The sequence below is a fragment of the Taudactylus pleione genome, unplaced genomic scaffold (assembly GCF_031769625.1).
Source record: "Taudactylus pleione unplaced genomic scaffold, aTauple2 ptg000486l, whole genome shotgun sequence".
In the NCBI taxonomy this organism is placed as follows: Eukaryota; Metazoa; Chordata; class Amphibia; order Anura; family Myobatrachidae; genus Taudactylus; species Taudactylus pleione.
The window spans coordinates 746262-772372 of record NW_028284888.1 but is presented as its reverse complement, the minus strand read 5'-3'; the positions used below and the strand labels follow the sequence as shown (position 1 = coordinate 772372).

General features: G+C 46.8%; 1 protein-coding gene across 2 annotated transcripts in view; it reads right to left on the bottom strand.

Moving 5' to 3' along the window:
- Positions 1 to 26111, bottom strand: part of NRP2 (neuropilin 2) — a 184994-nt gene that overhangs the window by 99759 nt on the left and 59124 nt on the right. For both annotated transcript variants that reach the window (XM_088449487.1, XM_088449488.1), the window contains exons 3-6: positions 14899 to 15080; positions 3252 to 3482; positions 1990 to 2145; positions 243 to 412 (exon numbers count right to left, since the gene is read on the bottom strand). In XM_088449487.1, coding sequence (XP_088305613.1) covers positions 243 to 412; positions 1990 to 2145; positions 3252 to 3482; positions 14899 to 15080 — 739 coding nt within the window. The remainder of the gene's footprint in view (positions 1 to 242; positions 413 to 1989; positions 2146 to 3251; positions 3483 to 14898; positions 15081 to 26111) is intronic.

The window sequence follows — 26111 nt, the reverse complement described above, 5'->3', positions numbered from 1 at the left end:
TCCCAGGCCAATAGCTGCAGATGGGCCAAATATTCTTCCAGAGCTCCATGTAAATTTATCTTTAAGGAGAAGGAATTTGGGTTGGGGGCCCTGGCTGTATGTTCCAGTGCACTCGGGGATGATTTTGATGAATTGATAGTAAAACTCCCTCTATGAAGGGTTTTGGGATGTGAGATGTGGGAAACCCCAGATCCAGTAGGACCATCAGCTGCATGCTATATAGACCCGAATCAGCAACACACCTGGAGATACTCCCGATTGTTGTCCACGTTGGGCGTCCAGCCGTTGTCATCACTGTTGAGTCTGCCCTGCTGGGCGGTCCATCTCCCATCGGTGTACGTAGAGGACGAGGTGATCTGCTCGTTAGATATCCGCCGGGACTCCATTCCCAGGGGAACATTGCACTGGAAAGCTGTAGAAGACCCACAACTGGTTAAACACTGTATAATACACCCAGACGGGCATTGCTTTCAGTCCGGTTTTACTGAGGAACTCATAATATAATCTGCATTTCTCAAGCTAAAATGAAATGTGCGTTTGGGGAACAGCCCCTGCAATTTACCATGCTCCTTAGATCATCCCATTCATGAGCTTATTAACGGCTGCAGACATGCTCGGCTACCCTGAACGTTCGCAGAAACAGCGCAAATTAGGAGCTGCAAAACATGGGCTTATCAGAGGGAAAATGCTGCTAATCTTCAACAAATGAAGAAGATTACCAGAAATACTAATTTCTTGGCCCGATCTTCGCTCTTGAGATGGACATATTGCAACCTGCTTCATGCCTCTACCCTAAGATTACATCCAGCTGAAACATAATTGTTTTCTTCTGAGGCTTCTCTGAATAATATAGTGAGTGTATCTGTGCTTGTGGTTCCATCCCGGGGGTGTCTATATTAAGCTTCCTCCTATAACTGGCACTAATGATATAAAAAATGATAATTAATAATGTTGTACAGTTGATCCAGCTACGGACAGTAGCCGCTGTGTAGTTAACAATGCAGAAGTTTTTGCCGGAACTAAAGCTGCATACACACGTAAAGATTATCTGTCCAACCAGCCAACTAGTTGATTGGTTGGAATGAATATCTGGTAACGTATGAAAGTAAATGACAATCAGCAATTTGCTCCCAAATGCCAGAAAATGGACAAAAACTGTTGTTTGAACAAATTGTTTAGATCAAACATTTAACAAACTTGTCTGACGTCATTTTCATCTGTTTTCTGGCATTTAGGAGCAAATTGCTGATCATCAGTTACTCCCATACGTTACCAGATCTTCATTCCAACCAATCAACTAGTTGGATGGTTGGACAGAAAATCTTTACGTGTGTACCCAGCTTAAAGGTGCTGCAGAGACAATAAAGCCAGAGGCATAATAAGTGGAAAATGCTGGAACTGGCTAATTAAAAAAAACCATCAACATGAGTGTAAGATTGTGCTCAATTTCACAGCCCATAGACATTACAGCTCGCATCCAAAAGACGCTCCTTAATTAAAGCCTCTCAGCGGGAATGCTGTCTCTATGGCGGTGCGGCCGTCGGCCTGCAGGCAACAAAGTCACAACTGTACATCCCGCAAATTTTATTTTTCATCAGAAAAACCAGCAGAAACTAATAACTGCGGAAGTCTGGTGGAAACTCCTATTAATTGAGAGACGTTGTTTTGTCTGAAGAAGAATGATGCCGCAGAGCTTGTGGAGACATCGCTGTCAGACGTGTGCGCGCAAGGGGGATAGGACTGACTGACGGCGAACTTATTGTACTGTCACAAGCGGCAACAGCTTCAATAACATTTGATTGAAACAAAACATAATCAGAATCTAGGCCGGGGGACCTAGGACGTTGGATTAACATACAATACATAATAAAACTGGAAAAATTCAAGTATAGCAAAGGAGAGAAGACCAAGGCGCTTGACAGGGGCGCTGTGCGAGGAGAGGAAGTATCGCCAGGGCCTGGCAGCCAGGCATGAAGATTTTCTACTCACTTTCAGGCACCTCCTGAGGGGCAAGGAAATAGCGAGCTGAAAAGCCATCTTTAGCCACGGCCATGTCGGTGTGAAAGGTGAGAGAGAGTATTCCAGTTGAAGAGCGGATCTCGGAGGGGGTCTTCGTGCCGCAATACCTGCCAATCAAGGGTCCCACTGCAGAGAGGAATAAGAGCATCAGTGTTATCAGCTGAGGGCATTAGGGGCTGACACATCCTTCTGTGTTTTACTAATAGCACTCTGGTGCTTTCTTATCTACACAGCCCCCCAGCGGTAATGGTGAATGCAGGAGGCAATCTAATACAATGCGCCACGGTCCAAACGCCAGTGACTTCATTGCTCAGTATCTTGAAGTGATGGGAACGGAGAAGCGTCAGGTTTAATGGAAATACTTGGAGGGGAACTATTGCTGCTTGTGCTATTGACAGTCAGACTCCAGAAGCATCGAAGTGTCAACTGCACACGTCGAGTATATTTCTGTGGTGGGTTATGCCCGGGGCCATGTAAAACACTGTTTGAGTCGATCAGGTTTTTAGCAGCAGCTCTCAAACCAAATGTCTTTTAACATGCAATATGTATATATGTATATGTTTCCTATATAAGTAGCTCTTTCCATAACAAGAACACTTAAAACGACGCCATGTCTTGAGCCTCCCTCTTGGGTCATCTGAAATATCAGGAGCTATGTGTGCTGCAAATACAGCCATAGGCATAGATAATACCTGTATGGGCTGGTGCATGAGTGACGTATAATGGGTAAAATCGCTCTGTGTCCGCCCAGAAAACAGGGCAAATGCATATGTTCCCGTGCAGATTGGCATGGACCTGACTTGTACGCTGGCCTCGGCCTAATGAGACGGGACGCAGGGAATAATAATAATATAGGCTGAGCACAGTAAGGGTTTGTTAGCGGAATTGATAGCAGATACAGAACGGCACAGAGATGCCACCGTCCAAGCTGTACTGTTTGCGGGTACTTGAGAACCAGAGCAAATCCATAATGATCGTCACCCATGCTACCAAATGTGCATTCCTCAAGCAAAACAAAAGCTACGAATCAGGCGGTGTAATTGCATGTGTCGTAGGCCTGATGTACACCTTGCACACGTGCATTCACTGACGACCTTCACGCATCATGCAATAATTGCAACTATATTCCAGCAACTGCGGCATTTTTAGCACACTGGGGCACAATTGTGGCAGCTCAGCCCCTGCCCCACAGTCCTTTCTGAGAGTGCCCTTACATTTCCCCCGCGCCTTACCATTTGGAATGCCATCCCAGATGTCTAGCCAATCGTATTTGCAATCTCCCTCCCCAGCTTGAAGGGGGTCGTGCTCCAGGTCAAAGGTCAGGAACTGCAGGATGATCTCCATCTTTGGCTTGGCCAGGATAGTGAATACACAGTCCAGGTTGTGTGGGTATTTGTCCGGATAGCCGGGAGACTCAATGGTGCCATTGGTGTTGGTGAAGTTCCGTGAACAATCCTCAGAGCCTGTAGGAATACAAACAGGAAGTATTGACGCAGTGCTAAATGACCTCCGCGACCTCAGATAAACAGCCCGTGACCTGGGCGTAGAGACGGGGAACAGAATAAAACTTTTACATTAAAACTTATCGGTTTTTTTTGTGCAAATAATTTTCAAATACACAGGTAATGTAAAAGGAGGGCGCATTACAAATAATTATGTGCGCAATTTTGATTTCAGCTTGTTCAGCTTTTCTAGGGAATAAAAGTTTTGGATAATTCTCCAGCGACTATCCCCATTCTCCTGCGATGTAAAATGCAACGCAACGGAGGAAGCAAACCCTTAAAGATTTATACAGAATAATTTTTCATTACTGCAAATTGGGTACACATTTCACAAACGTCTGACAGCTGAGTCATCCACGTATTCTTACAGTACAATACAGACGGTTCTCACAAAAGGTGTCCGTCCTTATTTAATAGATTGAATCTCCCGAGATCACATGCAAAATGTATTTCACAAAAGAGAGGGAGACGGACAGTAGATAGGACTGTTGGGTTACTGAGGATTAAAGGCAGCTTTCTGCTTGCCACTCAACCAAAAACTATTAATACTCTGTTAGAACCAGCTACGACAATGGTGAGCATTGTATTGAATTAGCAAAGGGTCTCGCTGCGTCCTATATCTCCGAGGTGCCTCAAGGGGATGATGTAGTGCCTCGCGCAGGCATCCGATGCAAATGTTTATGCTAAAATATGTGACAAAGATCAAGAACTGTACAATTCACAATCAGAATACTATTTAGGGACTTCTAGCAATGTCCCCGGGCATGTCAATACCATGAAAATTGGTGATCAAGGGGAAATTGTTCTTTATTTTAAACAGAATTTATTGATAAAAAAAATCAGAACTGTTGAAAATAGGGAATATTGTAGCGACTGTGCCACCTAGGTAGCAAGAAACGTGTAATGACAGATAATTACAAATAGAGATATTGCTTCTTTCTACTATGTCAGTAGGAAAGGTGCGACCAAGTGGGACTGCCGTGCCATCCACACTATGGGCCTCATTCAGACCCGTTCGCAAGCAGCCGCTCGCTCACGGCAGATGTTATGCATTTGCGCATGCATATTCATCGCAGTGCGCGTGTGGGAACTAGTTTGAGCGATCGGGATGCGCTCGCTCGCCCAGCAAAGACAGCCCAGTGGAATGAGTGACAGGAGAGGCCGTTTGTGGGTGGTAACAGGGGCAGGGCAGTGGTAACGGGGGAGTGGAGTTGCGGACGCAGGCGTGCCTGAGTGTTTCAACGCCGTTTCAGAGGCGTGCATAATTAACAGGCAGCATCATAGTACATGTCACTTGGTTGATTTTTACACAGAACTGCTCGCAGTGCTTGCGGTAGGGTACAGTCAACCACAAGCGCTGCGGTCTGATCCGATGGCTCCAGATGTACCGATGGCTGTATATACTTCCTGGAGATGACGTGCTCTAGTGGGCGGCTAAAGACAGGCTGGTGGGCGTCTATAAACACAAAGTGATCGCTCGTCAAGACATAGTGGGCGTGCTGATGCCTTGCCGTGCGATTGTCTACCTTGACGTCACTTAGCTGAATTTGCATACGCTGGGAGCGAGCGCCCGCATCTAGCGAACGGGTCTGAATCAGGCCCTATGTACTAAGACTTGGAGAGAGATAAAGTGAATGGAGATAAAGTACCAACCGATCTGCTCCTAACTGTCATTATTCAAACACAGCCTGTAACATGACAGTTAGGAGCTGATTGGTTGGTACTTTTTCTCTGTCCACTTTATCTCTCCCCAATGCTTAGTACATAGACCCCATAGTCTGGATTCTAGGACATTTGGGAGATGTCTGTCGCTAGCCAGCGCCGATACGGTGCCACGACACCAGCGAGAGGATTAGCACGATATTACAGCAGTGTTTCTAGGGGAGATAAAAGCAGAAGTTAGGAGCTATATCACTGGCTGGTATGTGCGTTCCTCTTCTAATTTTACTGTTATTATTCTCTTTTACTTATTTATCGCCACAAGCGTTCTATAGCGTGACTGCGCCACACACTGGGGTCAGAACAAACAACGAGTTACATAGGTACAAAACTGATACAGAGACGGTTACAACTGTATGCGTATACATAATTACAATGCGCACATTATATACTTTGTAGCGAGACGGAAGAGACGATGAGGGCATGAATATGAAATGCTACTACTAATACAGGGGTAGCAGATAATATAAAAAAATACATTGTGCTTATACATAAGTTTCTGGGCCTGATTCAGAGCTGGACGCAAGTGGCTGCTCGTTCGCTCCGAGCGACGTTTGCCCAACTGCGCATGCGTACGGATCGTAATACGCATGCGCGAACCACTCAGTGCGGCCGAAAATCGTGTGCTCGCAAAAAAGCGAATGCCTGCTATTTTGAGTGACAGAATGAGGCGTATGTGGGTGGTAACAGGGGAAGGTGCTTGAAAACGGGGAGTGGAGATCAGAACGCAGGCGTGCTTAAAGGTCAAAACGGGTGTTTTATGGGTGTGCATAATTAATACAGCAGCGTCACTGACCACGTCACTGGGTTATTTTATAGTCAGAACTGCTCACAAGATTGTGGTAGCAAAAACCAACCACAAGAATAGCGAGCAGTTCATACGCTGGTCGATGTACTCGATTAATCTAATAAATAGCGGACATGACGTAGGATGCGAGCGGCCAGGGGGGCGTAGTTTCCCAAAAAACGACCGCAAGTTTTGTACGCTCGTTCAGACCTAGAGGCGGTGAACAGACCGCAAACAGCGAACGGTTCATTTGAATAGCCACCCCTATTTTCTGGACGAGCGAGCGCAAATAGCGTCCGGCTCTGAATCAGGCCCTCTGTCCCTTTTCATGCCTGCTCGGGATGTAATTATTTATACACACGCTGGTGTGTGGGAGCTGCCACTTTTTTGGGCGTATCTGAATTATCATTCACATCACTACCACAATCTCAAAAAGTAAATACAGTATATATATATATATATATATATATATATACACAAACCCTAACTATAGCTGGCTGCGACCGTGAGTGCCATGTGACTAATGCAGCAGCCGTCGCAATAATCCAGGCACTGCTGCAGAACCTCTTGTCATTATTTTGATTCATAACATGATACTCGATTATTGTGGAAAAAGAGAATCAGCCGGGTGACTGACAGCTGGGTATTAATGAAGATCTATATTTGCTACCACAAAGTCAGATTAGCTATTGCCTTCTGCGACTTTATCCACCATTTGCCTCACGATGGGAGCGCGAGATATTCCCGACTAAACGGGGGAATTGTCGAGAGCTGCCTGGACCAACAAAACTCATTTACCGCACAATCAAATGCTGCCAGGAAGCTCTGTTGAATATATTTATCCAGTAACCTTCAACCTAGTGCTTACTATTCAGATCTCCCCAGATCTCGCTTGTCTTCTATATTATGTGCATAAATATCTCACTGTGGTGCAGGTTGGCCAGTGCGGGTATTCAGAACCTGTTCTAGGATTCTGCTCACACAGACAGACCGGCTTCTCCAGTACACAGGGCCCAGGACAAAAGACAGATCACTGATACAGAACACAAGCCAAATGATGTGGCACTGGTACGGCTGTATGTCTCTATCCCAGCGGCCTCTCCTCCTGCTCACTATCTTGATGAGACAGTATATTTTCTACAATTCTCGTGCAATACAGATGAGACCAAGTCGTCTGATATTTTCAACAGCCACATCCAAGCAGCACCAGCATTAACAATTCATAAGAGAGAGGAGAAGAAGGGAGAGGAGGATAAGGGAGAGGAGGAGAAGGGAGAGGAGAAGAAGGGAGAGGAGGATAAGGGAGAGGAGAAGAAGGGAGAGGAGGATAAGGGAGAGGAGGATAAGGGAGAGGAGAAGAAGGGAGAGGAGGATAAGGGAGAGGAGAAGAAGGGAGAGGAGGATAAGGGAGAGGAGAAGAAGGGAGAGGAGGATAAGGGAGAGGAGGCTTTGAATGTGCAGGGACAGTGAGGACCAGGACAAATTCCTGGGCTGGGCTCGGATTCTGCTTCCAGCAGAGAGGGACAGAAGAGTTACCAAACCACCAGCCGAAGAATGAGCCAGAAGTACAACAACAAAAACACTTCTATCCGAGCTAAGGAATCTCTGCTTTGTGCTGGTGACTGCTTCACGCCATATCAGTGTACACAGTCCTCTTTCAAAAACCAATTAGTTAATTCATCTTCAGTGGGAATGATTTTGATTCTAAGAAACGCTGAATGGACTCTTTTGAAGCACAGCAGAGACGGCCTTTGTCACTTCCTCTGTGACCCCCTCCTGTTGCCACCGCCGTGCCCCCCAGGCCCACTGACCACTTGGCTTTTAGAAAGAACAATGTCACGGATGATACTCAAACTGCGTACGCACAAAAAGGGCCCAATCTCCACTTAACCCCTGGTTACCTCTGCAAATCTGCGCAGAAGTGATCTGGTGGGAGGGGGATTTTCCTTGAAAGTTGACATGGTCTATTTCTGAGCCTGGCGAACCGTGCGGTGTAACCTACTATTTTTATATAATGGACAGTATAATTCTCCATGTTCCCATCGGGGACATTTAGCTAGAAGATAATCTGACAATGTAGATACTGCAGTGACTCACTCTCCCCCCCCCTCAGTCCATCCAATGCTACGTCACAGACAGGGTCACCGTATAGTATTCCTATAAAGAGCTGTAGCACAGTAGTGCTGGGTGTATGGGAAGGGTGTAGTGATGTAGCACAGCAGTGCTGGGTGTATGGGAAGGGTGTAGAGCTGTAGCCCAGCAGTGCTGGGTGTATGGGAAGGGTGTAGAGCTGTAGCACAGCAGTGCTGGGTGTATGGGAAGGGTGTAGAGCTGTAGCACAGCAGTGCTGGGTGTATGGGAAGGGCGTAGAGCTGTAGCACAGCAGTGCTGGGTGTATGGGAAGGGTGTAGAGCTGGAGCACAGCAGTGCTGGGTGTATGGGAAGGGCGTAGAGCTGTAGCACAGCAGTGCTGGGTGTATGGGAAGGGCGTAGAGCTGTAGCACAGGAGTGCTGGGTGTATGGGAAGGGTGTAGAGCTGTAGCACAGCAGTGCTGGGTGTATGGGAAGGGTGTAGAGCTGTAGCACAGCAGTGCTGGGTGTATGGGAAGGGCGTAGAGCTGTAGCACAGCAGTGCTGGGTGTATGGGAAGGGCGTAGAGCTGTAGCACAGAAGTGCTGGGTGTATGGGAAGGACGTAGAGCTGTAGCACAGCAGTGCTGGGTGTATGGGAAGGGTGTAGTGATGTAGCACAGCAGTGCTGGGTGTATGGGAAGGGTGTAGAGCTGTAGCACAGCAGTGCTGGGTGTATGGGAAGGGTGTAGAGCTGTAGCACAGTAGTGCTGGGTGTATGGGAAGGGTGTAGAGCTGTAGCACAGCAGTGCTGGGTGTATGGGAAGGGTGTAGAGCTGTAGCACAGCAGTGCTGGGTGTATGGGAAGGGTGTAGAGCAGTAGCACAGCGGTGCTGGGTGTATGGGAAGGGCGTAGAGCTGTAGCACAGCGGTGCTGGGTGTATGGGAAGGGCGTAGAGCTGTAGCACAGCGGTTCTGGGTGTATGGGAAGGGCGTAGAGCTGTAGCACAGCGGTGCTGGGTGTATGGGAAGGGTGTAGAGCTGTAGCACAGCAGTGCTGGGTGTATGGGAAGGGTGTAGAGCTGTAGCACAGCAGTGCTGGGTGTATGGGAAGGGCGTAGTGATGTAGCACAGCAGTGCTGGGTGTATGGGAAGGGTGTAGAGCTGTAGCACAGCAGTGCTGGGTGTATGGGAAGGGTGTAGAGCTGTAGCACAGCAGTGCTGGGTGTATGGGAAGGGTGTAGAGCTGTAGCACAGCAGTGCTGGGTGTATGGGAAGGGTGTAGAGCTGTAGCACAGCAGTGCTGGGTGTATGGGAAGGGTGTAGTGATGTAGCACAGCAGTGCTGGGTGTATGGGAAGGGTGTAGAGCTGTAGCACAGCAGTGCTGGGTGTATGGGAAGGGTGTAGAGCTGTAGCACAGCAGTGCTGGGTGTATGGGAAGGGTGTAGAGCTGTAGCACAGCGGTGCTGGGTGTATGGGAAGGGTGTAGAGCAGTAGCACAGCGGTGCTGGGTGTATGGGAAGGGCGTAGAGCTGTAGCACAGCAGTGCTGGGTGTATGGGAAGGGTGTAGAGCTGTAGCACAGTAGTGCTGGGTGTATGGGAAGGGTGTAGAGCTGTAGCACAGCAGTGCTGGGTGTATGGGAAGGGTGTAGAGCTGTAGCACATTAGTGCTGGGTGTATGGGAAGGGCGTAGAGCTGTAGCACAGCAGTGCTGGGTGTAAGTGGAGGCAGATCTGCATGCACAATATTATTATCCTTTAATTACACTGCACAACAATGAAAATGTTTCCGATGTGAAAATAGTTACTTCAGGGCTCTATTTACTACAATCCGCATATTGAATGCGGATTGTAGTGTGATATTACCGAGTGAATTCGCATTGCGAATTCAGGCAATATCACAGGGATTTACTATAAATCCCTTGCAGGGACAGAGCTTGCGATAAAGCTCTGTCCCTGCGGATCCCATCCGCACTCTAGTCGCGGTATTTTCGGAAAAAATTCCGCGACTAAGAGCACGCGCATGCGCCGACCGACCACCGCTACTACCCCACCACCGACGCTAAGCCCCGCCCCGGCGCTAAGCCCCGCCCCCGCGATCGCAGACCCCCACGACCCCCCCCCCCCCCGCGACCCCCCCTCCCTTCATTACACTTACCTGCATCCTCCTGGCCTCCGGTGGTCTTCTCCGGGCTTCCCGATCAGGTGATCTCCCATACTGCACTGGGGCCCGATCACCTGATGACCGGGCCCCAGTGCACTGTGGGAGACCAGCTGACCGGAGAGGAGCCATCACCGGAGGCCCGATCACCGGTCCCTGGATTCAGGTAAGTGAAAAAAAAAATGTTTAATTTTTTTTTTCTTTTTTTTACAGCAATCAGCTTGCGGTCTCTTTAGACCACATAGCTGATTACTGGTACCGGCTCCCGGCTCTGCTCTCCCCGTTAGAGCAGAGTGGGAGCCCGGTAACCGGGGGAGACCCTGGATAACGCCACCTCCAGGTGGCGTTATTATCACAGGGCTTTCCCCGGTATTTTTTTACAATTTATTTTTAGTAACTTGCACACAGATCACATTTCCCATTACAATTATGGGAAATGCGATCTGCTTTACTAAAAATAAGTGATACTGGGGGTTGGAGTAGAATTTTACTAATTCTACTCCAATTGCCCTGTAATAAATACAGGTGAAACTAAAATAATGTGAAAAGGGTGTGAAAACACCCTTTTTCACTTTATTTTAGTAAAAATAATGTTAATAAATAGAGCCCTAATTGATGTCAGCATGCAAAGAATGAATATGACATGTAAAACTCTCAGTTAGCTCTGAGTTAGGAGATATAGCCCATCTATGACAATGTTGGGGTATTCCTAGTGAAGAGGGCAGAATGGAGAGAATCTTACCAGCAATCTGCGTTCCGCGCAGAGGGGGCGGGGCCTAATGACCCAATTAAATGAATCAGTTATTTGTCCCCTCCCCTATTCAAATATATGCGATTCACGGGATTACCCCCACAAGATAACTGTGGTGCACTGAGTGACAGCATAGGGAGCGATTCCACCAAGACATCTCAGCCATGGGACAAAGATATCAGGGGAGGTGACAGTGACAAGAGACGCCCCAGAGGAGGAGGACAAGCGACAAGCAAAGAGAAAGCACCCCCATGTATAGGCCACTATATTACATAGTACTTTACTATGCTGTATGTTTGTTTCCTATGCTGTATGTATGTTTCCTATGCTGTATGTTTGTTTCCTATGCTGTATGTTGGTTTCCTATGCTGTATGTTTGTTTCCTATGCTGTATGTTTGTATCCTATGCTGTATGTTTGTTTCCTATGCTGTATGTTTGTTTCCTATGCTGTAAGTCTGTTTCCTATGCTGTATGTTTGTTTCCTATGTTGTATGTTTGTTTCCTATGCTGTATGTTTGTTTCCTATGCTGTATGTTTGTATCCTATGCTGTATGTTTGTTTCCTATGCTGTATGTTTGTTTCCTATGCTGTAAGTCTGTTTCCTATGCTGTATGTTTGTATCGTATGCTGTACGTTTGTTTCCTATGTTGTATGTTTGTTTCCTATGCTGTATGTTTGTTTCCTATGCTGTATGTTGTTTCCTATGCTGTTTGTTTGTATGGTATGCTGTATGTATGTTTCCTATGCTGTATGTTTGCTTCCTATGCTGTATGTTTGCTTCGTATGCTGTATGATTGTTTCCTATGCTGTATGTTTGTATCGTATACTGTATGTATGTTTCCTATGCTGTATGTATGTTTCCTATGCTGTATGATTGTTTCCTATGCTGTATGATTGTTTCCTATGCTGTATGTTTGTTTCCTATGCTGTATGTTTGTTTCCTATGCTGTATGTTTGTTTCCTATGCTGTATGTTTGTTTCCTATGCTGTATGTTTGTTTCCTATGCTGTATGATTGTTTCCTATGCTGTATGTATGTTTCCTATGCTGTATGTGTGTTTCCTATGCTGTATGTATGTTTCCTATGCTGTATGTCTGTTTCCTATGCTGTATGTTTGTTTCCTATGCTGTATGTTTGTTTCCTATGCTGTATGATTGTTTCCTATGCTGTATGTTTGTTTCCTATGCTGTATGTTTGTTTCCTATGCTGTATGTTTGTTTCGTTTTGTGTTCTTATTTGTGATTGAGTGAATTAAAACAACTGTTATTTATTTTCTATCAAGAAAATATCAGATTATTTTAAAATAGCTTATCACTATGACTATATTACTAATGTACATACAGTATAGTGCAAGTAGTGTAGCTCAAAAAATAGAGGAAGTAACATTCTGAAATCATTTTAGTTTTTCTTGACCTCAAATTAGTAATGTATGACTATTTATAGAAAGGAAACAAATTAAAAGTATTAATTTGTTGTACAGTGTTATATGTGGTCACTAGGGGTTACGCAGCGCCTTCTAAAGTGCATTAAAAGATACAGTGCAGACATAACGAGATGTAAAGAGTTACAACAGAAAACAATACAGGACATATGAGGATACAAGCTATATAAAGATTACTGCAAATATAGTCGTCTCACACACACAATGGCAGCGCCGGGTGGGGGAGGAGGAGGAGATGATGGTATAGTGTATACGAGGAAAGGGACTGCACATGAGGAGACAAGAGTACATTTATTTATATTCCCCAAATAATAATAAGATGGTTTCCTATACATTGTAATTCATGTTCCTTATGTCATATGAGGGAATAAAGTATTGCTGGCTCTGGAGCACTAATCTTAAATTCTTGGTAAAATATTGTGAACTGCGTATAACATGTGACATGTGTACATCTCTTATAGCCGCTGACCAGGGTCCCAGCAATGTCCCATCTCTATATTTATCTATATATCACCACCACATCCTGCAGTACAGAGAATATTTACTGTACATCAGTCGCTGCCACATTACAGCTCATTACACCTAAATTCCCCAAGGTCCACATTAGTCAGCAGCTAATCAACCTACTGTACCAGTATATTTTTGCACTGGGTGAGTTAAACCCATGCAAACATGGGGGGAACATGCAAACTCCACACAGACAGAGTCCTGGTCAGACTAATGGTGTATACAGACAGGACGAACGATAACGATATCGTTGTTTGATCTCCCGGTTGTGCTGGACGATCGATATATCGATCATCCAGCACACCACCAATACACCAACGACTATAACGATCTCGGGTCCCTATAGTAACCTGGTCGATATCGATCAGGTTGGCCTGAATGCACGGGCGATGGTCGATATAGATATCAACCATACGTGCCCACGCATCGCAGGCCGTTGGTGGGCGAAAAATACACGATATGAATGATAACGATATTATCGATATCGTTCATTTTAATCGTACCCTCTGTACGCACCTTAACATCTCATGACCCCAGTGCTGAGAGCCAAACAGCTTGGCAGACAGAGCTGAAATGTCTGTGAGGCGGAATCAGCCTGCCTCCTGCTTCCCCCGGAATGATTTGCAGGCAGCAGTGGGTGCAAGAGATGAGGGCCACAGGTTAGAAAACTCAATTGACCTTCAACACTTTGCCCTTGACTTCAATGCATCACTAGACTCATCACCTGATTGGAAAAGCAATAAAGCAGAATGATCCGCAGTGATCTAAGAGAATACTCAGCCGATCAGCTGCAGACTTATTTAAGGCTGACTGAGACCAAGGCATAAGTAGTCATAAACAGGTATTGATTAAACATATGCATCAATTTAAATGAAAGCAGTCTTTCTGGAAGAGTGACACGCAGTCAGGTTAAACGAGGGATGATGCACATTTTACAAAATGATGCATTGGTTGGGTAAGTAGTGAGTACAATGCTCTGTGCGCCTGATTCATCAAGGATTGCACCTGCAGCAGCGCACGCAGATTGGCCGATGGTGCATACTGCGCAAGCAGTGCGTGAGTTAGCACTGCGATCACCTACGCAGATACAAAGCCATCGAAGAGTGAGAGTGACAGGACGAAGAGTGACAGGACGTCAGCGTTTGGGGGAGTGGTTGCAGAAACGCAGGCGCGCCTGTCCGTTTGAATGCCGTTACTTGGGCGTGCATAAATTAGCCATTGCAACGGCATACGCAGCCTGAGTACTCGCTGCGTGCAACCACAGTTGCAATTTCTGAGTAAAGGTCAGGCCCTTTGTAATTGTCCGTGAGGGGCCGATGTTACTCGATGGTGCCGATGTATACGCAGGACTGCGAGGTATTAGGGATGTGAGATAGCGGCAGTGGGTGTCTCTATACTGGCTTTGCGACTGCAAACATTAGCCTATTTTCTCAGCACCCTGCGTGCGAAATCGCAGCTGCGATCGCAATAGCGATCCGTAGTGAATCTGACCCTGGGTAAGTAATCACGCGGGTTTTTCTGTTACTGGAGGCAAAGTGCTCCCAGTTTCCAAGCACCCATTGTATGTTCAAAGCAAACGACAACGGTCTTCAAAAAATGTTTAATGGTCCCGTTCTAACTTTACTCTGTCAAAAAAATATATAAAACCAATCCCCCCCCCAAAAAAAACGGTATCATGTGGAAGTTTCCAATAACTGCGAGTGCGAATCACGAGACGATGACAATACAGCGGATAAGGAGCCTTTAACGGAGCTGAACGGCTGTCAGTAAACAAATGAATGATTATCATAGAAGTGTGTGGGGAGCTGTGGTGAGAAGGTGGGAGTGTGAGTGAGCGGTGGTAGTGAGTGTATGAGTGTGAGTGAGCCCTGGGATTGGGAGTGATCAGAGATCGCTATCTTTATTAGTACCTGCATAGCATTCGCCTTTACAAAACTGACCTGTTTTGAAGATCTCGTAACGCAGAGAAAACCCGGCACCTTGTCGGGCGTAATCCGAGATGAATCGGATATAGATGTGCGAGCCCGATGAGGTGATGGTGGAGGGCGCAATACTTCCGCAGTGTTTTCCTAGTAATTCCGCCGTCTCGCTATCTCCATCTCGGATTTCAATGAAGTCATATCTGCGTGACGACAAGAAAAAAAAGAAACAAGTTTATATTACAACTGAGCGGAGGAACATGTTATGGCTGCTGGCCAGGTGGAGCGGAGCTTAGCAGGTGCTAAAACCTTGTACACATTATCGGACCTATTTGGAGAGTGTTAGAAATGGCCCCGGAAAAGAGCCAGGACGCTCACTTGTAAATTACCGTCTACATTTTTAGTTCTTAAGTGATTCACACATAAGGGTCTATGTACTAAGGGGTCTATGTACCAAGTCTTGGAAAGATATAAAGTACCAAACAATCAACTCCTGTCACTTTGCAGGCTGTTGAATAATGACATTTAGGAGCTGATTGGTTTGTACTTTATCTCCATTCGCTTTATCACTGTCACTGTCACTGTCAGACCAACACGTTTGTTGCATGAAATTCACATAAAAACTAAATAAATAAGCCAGGTAACGCGTAGTATCAGAACAACGCTATAAGGAACCTGTGTCCTTACCCAAGGCCAACACTCATCCTTAGCCACTCTTGTTGACCATGGTACAACTCATTTGCTCTCGAGCACAAATGTTGGTGGGTATGAAGTTTGTATTGTGATGCCATTGGTTGTATTGTGATGCCATTGGTTGTATTGTGATGCCATTGGTTGTATTGTGATGCCATTGGTTGTATTGTGATGCCATTGGTTGTAGTGCGATGCCATTGGTTGTATTGTGATGCCATTGGTTGTAGTGCGATGCCACTGGTTGTATTGTGATGCCACTGGTTGTATTGTGATGCCATTGGTTGTATTGTGATGCCATTGGTTGTAGTGCGATGCCACTGGTTGTATTGTGATGCCACTGGTTGTATTGTGATGCCATTGGTTGTAGTGCGATGCCACTGGTTGTATTGCGATGCCACTGGTTGTATTGTGATGCCATTGGTTGTATTGTGATGTCATTGGTTGTATTGTGATGCCATTGGTTGTATTGCGATGCCATTGGTTGTATTGTGATGCCACTGGTTGTATTGTAATGCCATTGGTTGTAGTGTGATGCCATTGGTTGTATTGTGATGCCACTGGTTGTATTGTAATGCCACTGGTTGTATTGTAATGCCATTGGTTGTATTGTGATGCCATTGGTTGTATTGTGATGCCATTGTTTGTTTTGTGATGCCATTGGTTGTAGTGCGATGCCATTGGTTGTAGTGCGATGCCATTGGTTGTATTGTGATGCCATTGGTTGTATTGTGATGCTATTGGTTGTAGTGCGATGCCATTGGTTGTAGTGCAATGCTGTTGGTTGTACTGCGATGCCATTGGTTGTATTGTGATGCCATTGTTTGTTTTGTGATGCCATTGGTTGTATTGTGATGCCATTGGTTGTATTGTGATCCATTGGTTGTATTGTGATGCCATTGGTTGTATTGTGATGCCATTGGTTGTATTGTGATGCCATTGGTTGTAGTGCAATGCCATTGGTTGCATTGTGATGCCATTGGTTGTAGTGCAATGCCATTGGTTGTACTGCGATGCCATTGGTTGTAGTGTGATGCCATTGGTTGTATTGTGATGCCATTGGTTGTATTGTGATGCCACTGGTTGTATTGTGATGCCATTGGTTGTATTGTGATCCATTGGTTGTATTGTGATGCCATTGGTTGTATTGTGATGCCATTGGTTGTATTGCGATGCCATTGGTTGTATTGCGATGCCATTGGTTGTACTGTGATGCCATTGGTTGTATTGTGATGCCATTGTTTGTTTTGTGATGCCATTGGTTGTATTGTGATGCCATTGGTTGTATTGCGATGCCATTGTTTGTATTGTGATGCCATTGTTTGTATTGTTGTGATGCCATTGGTTATATTGTAATGCCATTGGTTGTATTGTGATGCCATTGGTTGTATTGTGATACCATTGGTTAAAGCCCCACGTTTTGGGAGCACACGCATAGCCAGCCAATTTATTTATTTATTTACAGATACTTATATATATTGCCAGCACATTCCATTGCTTTGAACAGTTGGGAACAAACCAGTAATAAGATGAGACTGGGTAATAACAGGTAATAGGGCCCATGGAACCAGCTGCCCTATAAGCCGTTGCACAAATGCTCACATCACCAGGCCTGCAATCCCTGCCGTACAGTCACCAAGCCTGTGTGCTTATTATCCCAACCTTCCCACCACTGGCGGTGAACACGGAAAGCCATTCTGGAAGCATCCGCTTCTATCCTTCCAGAGACACATGTTTTACATTGTGTGTCATGCTGCAACCAGTGCAGGAAAGATCTGTACAGACTGCTACATTCTGCCTTTGATACTGCTTGGACGTCTTCCCTTTTATTCACTGAGGATTTGTGCAGAACGTTCACTGAGTCTCCTAACGGATAACATTCCCTGCACAACGCAGCCTATAGGAGGTCACTTCAGGACGGACATAATATAATACAAAGTCAGCAGAGTACACACATAACCCTCATACATTGTCTATGCTATAGATACAGGTCACGGTATTGCCATAGAGGGGGCAATGTATCACCTGGCCGGGGGTACACATGGCAGTGAGGCTTCTGCTTGGGAGACATTTAGCTGTGTGAAGCTATAGAGACCTACAGATGTACCCAGTTACATTGTGGCTGATCGCGCCACAAACGTGCACACGCATCACACCATGCAATTCCCCATGACTGCATACGCTACGGTACGCTATGGCGCCCTCAAACCATACATTTCTATGGAGGCGCGTAAGAACTGCTGGTGAGTGCGCCTCTCGCTCTATGCCTGGTGCAATTTGCCACACGAGCGGCAAGGATACAGCTGGGCATATCTGTACTTGTTGTTATTATACCACATATGGCAGCCACAAGTAGGATCGGTGCCACAAGTAGGATATCAGCAACATTTAGAATCACAGCGACAAGTAGGATCACAGAAAGAGGAATTAAATCACTTGTCGTCTGTATTTATCCCAAACTATCACCAATCCAATACTGGCCTGGAGCAGAGTTAACTAAATAGGTTTAGCAGGGCAAGGGCATGGGGATGCCTTCAGTGGCAAACGGAGGAGGCTGGCACCCATGAGACATAAAGGTTGATGCTAGAAAACCCTTTTATTAATAGTGCCCTAACTCTGGTGACAGGGGTGTCCGGCAGAATGTTAGTATAGCCAAAAGTGGCACAAGGGGCATTGCGGACGGGCTTAGAAGATTAGTCATTTACGAGATTAGCATATAAGCATGTGCTTCTTAATACATTGCCTCGCTAATCAGTTTTCTTGTAGCTGCAATATGCGACGATTGGAAATTATAATCATGGAGGATAAAATGCAAATCTAGGCACATATGGCCCTTTATGAACTGGCTGTATGTACTGTATGCTGCAGATATACTTCCCTGCACTGTACACACGTTCCGGAGGCCTACCTGCATTGCATGCCTTCCCGAGGCCTCTGTGGGCGCACCTGCCAGTTTGACATTGGCAAATACGCAGAATAAATCCAGACAAAAATATGTTTAATGAATAATATATACGTAGACCTCTATGTACAGTAGCCTAGATTTAATTAGATATTGAATGCTCTGCTAAATATTTACTTTGTGCTCACAAGGAAAATGATGTATAGTATAGGCATCCTCTATCGCTGAATAATACATGAGGCTTAGTGCTGCAGTCAGAGGTACAGCAGGTCTGAATTACAGGAGTTAACCACACAGTCTATTGTTAACCTGACGTGGGTGCGGGGGGGTTAAATGGCTGTCCGCATCGCTCCCTACATCATCACTGCTGAGTATGACACCCTTACACCTTGTAAAGTGTCTTCCTCAATCACTCCCCGGCCTCGCTTTGCTGTTTGTTTACTATGACACTGTCTTGTAAGACAACTGCACAGTGAGGGTGGGCCAGAAGCAAGCCCCCGACGCGGGGAGAGGCTGCTCCTCTGCATAGGAATGGAGACGTGACTTCAGCCGGATTGCATATGACAGAGCCCCTGAGTCTGTGGGTTCTTCTCTCTCAGCAACTATCTTCCAAGCAATCTCCAGGAAGATGAGTGATCTGCTAGACAGCTCACACAGTGTGGGAATACTCAGCTCCCCGCCCGTACGTGCGCCTCGGGCATGGAAATAAGATGTTCAGCTCCACAGTGTATCCGTGCATGGCACTTTTATTAAAATGTTATTTTACAGTCTGCAAGGGAACATGCACATAAATGTATAAGAAATGAATATGTCATGTTTATTATTATTATGCCCGGCGTGCGCGGTCACAGTGTTTCGCTGTACAACTCTACTGCATAGCCAGGAGCAGCGTCTGCAGAACGTGACCCTGTAATACTGTACGTAGGCTGGATGCACAGGGCTGTCGGCCTAATGGTTTAGATTTGTTTTATTTTTATTTATTTTTTAATTCCCCAAAGATAAATAAAAAATAAAAAAATTCCACCAGCGCCGACAGCTGAGTATTTATAAATACAGACCTGCACGCTCCGGGCCTACTTTAGTTGCGTCACACAAAAATTAAACACTTTTTAAAAAAAGAAAAATAAATAGGATACAATGAGAAATTAATCATGTGGAGCGTTTTCTGCCTGATGTAAATATAAACACGCGGGCTTAAACAGGGCTGACAATCAGTGCTAACATTGCGGTTACAGTCTGTTACTGCTAAAGCAACAACCTCTTCACCAAGACATAAGCATGTGGCCGAGCCAAGGAGCCGGTCTCTGCGCCTGATTCAGAGCCGGACGCTCTGAACGAGCGCCCGCTCTGAATCAGGGCGTGTTTGGTTTTTTTCTTCAAAGCGGCCTTTTGGACGCTCGCATAGTTGTGGGTTACCACCCACAGCTTATGCGAGCGTCCATGATGATGGTCGCGATGGTCAAGACCATCGGGCTTGCGACGAGACCCTGCGGTAGGGTCTCGATGACCGCAAGCCCTGGAGTGATTTTGGCTCTATCAGAGCCAAAATCACTCCCACTGAGTGGGGCCGGACCCAGACGGTAGGCGTTCCCATGGGAACGCCTCCGTCTGGCAGCTACACCCCCGGCACGCCCACCAAAGGGGGCGTGCTGTCACTCACCATCAACAGCACGCCCCCTTTGGTGCAAGACCCATAACGACGGCTACCCCGTCATTATGGGTCTCGCGCATGCGCACGACGGAGCTCCCTCCGTCGTACGCATGCGCACTAGGGCACCATCGACCCGCTTGCGAGCGCTCAGCGCTCGCGAGCGGGTCTGAATCAGGCCCTCTGGCCCATCCACTAGAAGACAGGCAAAGGACTGCACCATGATGACATTGTAATCGTGCAGTCGTTTGTCAGTCTGTGATGAGCCTGCACTGAGCGAGCAGTCATTCAGTGTAGACACAATCAATCATCTGCAAACTTGCTGAATCTGATGTTATCGTCAGGTTGACCAGCATGTTTGCACGATGATATGATAGATGTCTAAAAGACCAATTTTTTTAACAATCTGCAAACGATTTGCAAACGATTATCGTACGATCGAACTATATATCGTTATCATTCAATCGCTCACTTTAACAGTCTAGTGGACAGGCACCACACGGTAACCGGCTGCTACCCCTGAACACTGAGGGGGGAGGCCCTGACCCACTCTGTAATACAGGATCAGCCACATCAGCGCCTGCGGAGTTATGGTAGTCGCTGTGTGTGACGCAGCAATGGCTGCTGCTGAGGTCACTATACTGGTGCACAGGAGAAAGGTGCTGTAATGCAGAGATTAGTGCAAAACAGCCCCAGGCCTGCTGGCCACTAACACACCTATGTTATGCCTATTACCAGCATCTGTCTCACATGGGATCTGCTGAATATAGAACTGCACACCCATTTCTATCCCACTATGTAATAGTCAGTGACATTGGCCTAAATACAGCAATAAGTCATCAGATAGTGATAATGATAATTGTGTCTGTCTGTGTATTCTGCTACCTCCTGTGCCTGTCCAGGGCCCCGCCCCCTTACACAGAGACCCCGCCCCTTCCACTCCTGTACCATGCTTATTGTTATACTCCCTCATGTCCCTGCCCTATACCACACCCCCTTATTCCGAGTACCTGCCTCTGTAGCCTGTCTGTCTTTTCTGCTCCCTCCTGTGCCTGCCCGATTCCCGCCCCCTTCCTCCCAGTCTCCACCCCTGTAGCCTGCCCGAGTCCCGCCTCCTTCATCAGAGTCCCCACCCCTGTAGCCTGTCTATTCTTCTGCTCCCTCCTGTGCCTGCCCAAGTCCCACCCCCTTCTTCTCTGTCTCCGCCCCTGTAGCCTGCCCGAGTCCCGCCCCCTTCATCAGAGTCCCCACCCCTGTAGCCTGTCTATTCTTCTGCTCCCTCGTGGGCCTGCCCGAGTCCCGCCCCCTTCCTCCCAGTCACCGCCCCTGTAGCCTGTGCCTACCAGAGTCAACGCCCCTTCCTCCGACTTCCCGCCCCTGTAGCCTGTCTCTTCTTCTGCTCCCTTCCTCCAAGACCCCGCCCCTTCCTCACCTGTAGTATGCCCTGTCTGTCTATTCCCACTGGAGCTGATCCTCCTTCTGGGAAGGTGAATGTCAATGATGGTGTTTTAATGTTGATACTTATGCTATGGGGAGGGGAGTATTTGTTTTGTCTGGGAGGGGTCAGGGGGTGGGGGTTTAATATTGTCTGTGGATAGGGGTGGTGTATTGTGCATTAGTGCATTAATATTGTGTGTGTGGTGTTTTAATATTACCTATGTTATATGTGGGCCACTGATGGTCTCACTATATGGAGGTCACTTTAATATTCTCTTCATTATCTGGTCACTGCCATGCTCTCTGCAGTATATGACGGTCACTGCCATGCTCTCTGCACTATATGGCGTCACTGCCATGCTCTCTGCACTATATGGCGGTCACTGCCATGCTCTCTGCAGTATATGGCGGTCACTGCCATGCTCTCTGCACTATATGGCGGTCACTGCCATGCTCTCTGCAGTATATTGTGGTCACTGCCATGCTCTCTGCAGTATATGGCGGTCACTGCAATGCTCTCTGCAGTATATGACGGTCACTGCCATGCTCTCTGCAGTATATGGCGGTCACTGCCATGCTCTCTGCAGTATATGGCGGTCACTGCCATGCTCTCTGCAGTATATGACGGTCACTGCCATGCTCTCTGCAGTATATGACGGTCAATGCCATGCTCTCTGCAGTATATGACGGTCACTGACATGCTCTCTGCAGTATATGGCGGTCACTGCCATGCTCTCTGCACTATATGGCGGTCACTGCCATGCTCTCTGCAGTATATTGTGGTCACTGCCATGCTCTCTGCAGTATATTGTGGTCACTGCCATGCTCTCTGCAGTATATGGCGGTCACTGCAATGCTCTCTGCAGTATATGACGGTCACTGCCATGCTCTCTGCAGTATATGGCGGTCACTGCCATGCTCTCTGCAGTATATGGCGGTCACTGCCATGCTCTCTGCAGTATATGACGGTCACTGCCATGCTCTCTGCAGTATATGGCGGTCACTGCCATGCTCTCTGCACTATATGGCGGTCACTGCCATGCTCTCTGCAGTATATTGTGGTCACTGCCATGCTCTCTGCAGTATATTGTGGTCACTGCCATGCTCTCTGCAGTATATGGCGGTCACTGCCATGCTCTCTGCAGTATATGACGGTCACTGCCATGCTCTCTGCAGTATATTGTGGTCACTGCCATGCTCTGTGCAGTATATGGCGGTCACTGCCATGCTCTCTGCAGTATATGGCGGTCACTGCCATGCTCTCTGCACTATATGGCGGTCACTGCCATGCTCTCTGCAGTATATTGTGGTCACTGCCATGCTCTCTGCAGTATATGGCGGTCACTGCCATGCTCTCTGCAGTATATGACGGTCACTGCCATGCTCTCTGCAGTATATTGTGGTCACTGCCATGCTCTGTGCAGAATATGACGTTCACTGCCATGCTCTCTGCAGTATATTGTGGTCACTGCCATGCTCTCTGCAGTATATGGCGGTCACTGCCATGCTCTCTGCAGTATATGACGGTCACTGCCATGCTCTCTGCAGTATATTGCGGTCACTGCCATGCTCTCTGCAGTATATGGCGGTCACTGCCATGCTCTCTGCACTATATGGCGGTCACTGCCATGCTCTCTGCAGTATATTGTGGTCACTGCCATGCTCTCTGCAGTATATGACGGTCACTGCCATGCTCTCTGCAGTATATGGCGGTCACTGCCATGCTCTCTGCAGTATATGACGGTCACTGCCATGCTCTGTGCAGTATATGACGGTCACTGCCATGCTCTCTGCACTATATGGCGGACATTGCATTTGAGTCTTGAGACAGTTGTGCCTACATTCTCCACTGAAAAGTGAAGATACCACAGAATAAATGCAGCAGGCACTGGCACCTTAATGTAACAGGTCTAAGTATATGTTTCTCCCTCATCCTACGGGCCGACATATCGTACCGCGGGTACACAATGAGCGATGTAATAAACAACGGAATGATCTTTTGTTCTGTTCTCCATCACCTGCAATGGTGCCGCATGCAATATCGTCCGGATGGACGGCCTACTGGACGATATCGCATGTGACCGCGGGCGCACACCATTAGTCCATACACACTTGCTGATATGTTGTTCTGATTCAGCCAAAAACGACATATCGACCCGGCCTCGTGCTAGTGTGTACCCAGTTTTAGTGTAGGTAGTGAGGTAACAATGACACAATTACCCACTAACTGGGGATGCGAGTGGTTCTGTTAAGCCTAATTTAATGAATATACACACACACACATATATATATATATATATATATATATATAATATATACACACACACATATACATACATATACACACACACATATACATACATACACACACAAACACATGAGTATGATCTACATACACATGTCTGACTTAGTATTACATAGATAAATTAATTTCATACATTTACAGGAAAGTGGGACGCGCAGAGACAGGCAGAATTCTTTCTTGTTTCAGCTTTAAATTCAACGCTCTGTGATATTATTCCTTATCAGCCGGTGCCAGAGCCAGGCAGGAAGGAGATAAAGGGAGAAAAAGTCCTCAATGAAACATATTGCACATGACAAGTTAGACTGCAGAAATGATCGTATCTAATGGATAAACAGCTATCATGTACGCGCATTATTTAACTGTTATATAGCAGCCATAACACTGCCAGGAATCACACTGCGCCCAGGGCTGGATCCTCGCAATGCGTCTTCCAAGGGTATATTTCTGCAGGGTCTGTGCGTTGCTGACTGTCTCAGATGATTGCAATGTATGGCCCGACAATGGGATACTTCTTATCTGCTGGGGGCTACTAACGGGATGAAGCCTGGATTTAATTTGGGGTTTTCTGTGAGCTGTCATTCAGGCATTATACACTTTAATTAAAGCTTATTCTTGTCCCTAAAATCATCTCTATAAATACTGTAGGCTTAATTACAGTGTGTAATTCAGAGCCCCAGCGTTGGTAAAACATCCCTCTGCATCAAAGGATAGGGCCTTAAATCAGCCTAAGATGATTAGACGAAGCTGTGACACCTCCTTCGCTGCTCGCAGGGAGTGCGCGGTGGCGAGTTCCTGCACAGGAAAACGCGGCCTTTGTCTGGTACAAGCGCCGGCTACTGTCCTGTTCTCTGTTTATGGGGATTGGTAAAGGGAAAAAATGATACAAGTGCCTGAGATAGATAGATAGATAGATAGATAGATAGATAGATAGATAGATAGATAGATAGATAGATAGATAGATAGATAGATAGATAGCTGCAGTCACACTATAACCATTGCCGCCTAAAAAGAAAGACATATATACATACATAGGAATTGGTATGAAATACCGGCGGCCGCATGGCCGGTGGTCCGATTCCCGTCAGGGCAGCCCGACAGGAGCAGAGTGCGACGCAGCGGAAGCCCGACAGCGCTGGAAATCCCGATCGTGGATAGGTAGGTATTTACTAATGTAACCTAACCCCCCTAACCCTAACCCTCCTTAGGGGTGCCTAACCCTAACTTCCCCCCCAAGTGCCTAACCCTAATCCCCCCTCTAAGTGCCTAACCCTAACCACCCCCTTCCCCGCTGCCTAAACCTAAGTCCCCCGGGGGGGTGCCTAACCCTAACCCTCCCTCCCCCTAGCCTAACCCTGACCCTCCCCCGGGAGCCCTAAACCTAACCCTCCCCCTCCCCGCGCGGCTGTCCGCTCGCGGCACCCGGCATCCCTACGATCGGGGTGCCGGTCTCCCGGCATCGGGGAAATGCGGGCGTCTACATCTAGACGCCCGGCATTTCACCCTTGCCGGGAAATGACAGTCGAGAAGCCGGCTGCCGGTATTTAGGCAGTCGGCTTCCCGATTGCCTCCCCATACATACATACAGCACATGTGTTACATACATACATACAGCACATGTATTACATACATACATACATACAGCACATGTATTACATACATACATACAGTGTATGTGTAAGTATATTTTATTGTCTTAGTGACACTGTGTTTAATTGGATTTAGTATAATAATTCCTGTTAAACATGAAAAATTAACAACTCATCCACAAATGATAGATATATGAAGGTTAATGAATAATGAACAAAGTAATGTAAATGAATATTTAGCCAATCAGAGCTGACGTGTAGTTGAACTTGCTCCTGTATATGGAGCGTATCTTGCATGTTGGATGCTCCAGAACTGAGCCCACTCATCAAGTAAGGGCGGACACGCACGGTATGGTTGCTCGCATCATCGGACGAGGCGTAACTGGGCGGTAACGCTGCGCAAAGACATAGGTAAAGCTCAGGGAGGATGTGCAGGGTTGGACGAGAGCAATAATACGCTTGTTTGGAGGTGTTTCTTTTGTACCCAGTATCGGGCAAGTGCAAGTGCGCAGTGATTAGTAGGCGGACTCACAGGGGCGGAACAAAATACGCTCTATTCATTTCAAACGCCGCATCGAACCCCTAATGCTTAAACAGCTAAGCAGCCCATGCACACAGCAACCAAAAGGCCAGTTTGACTATTTACAATAAAATTCAAGCCAGAAA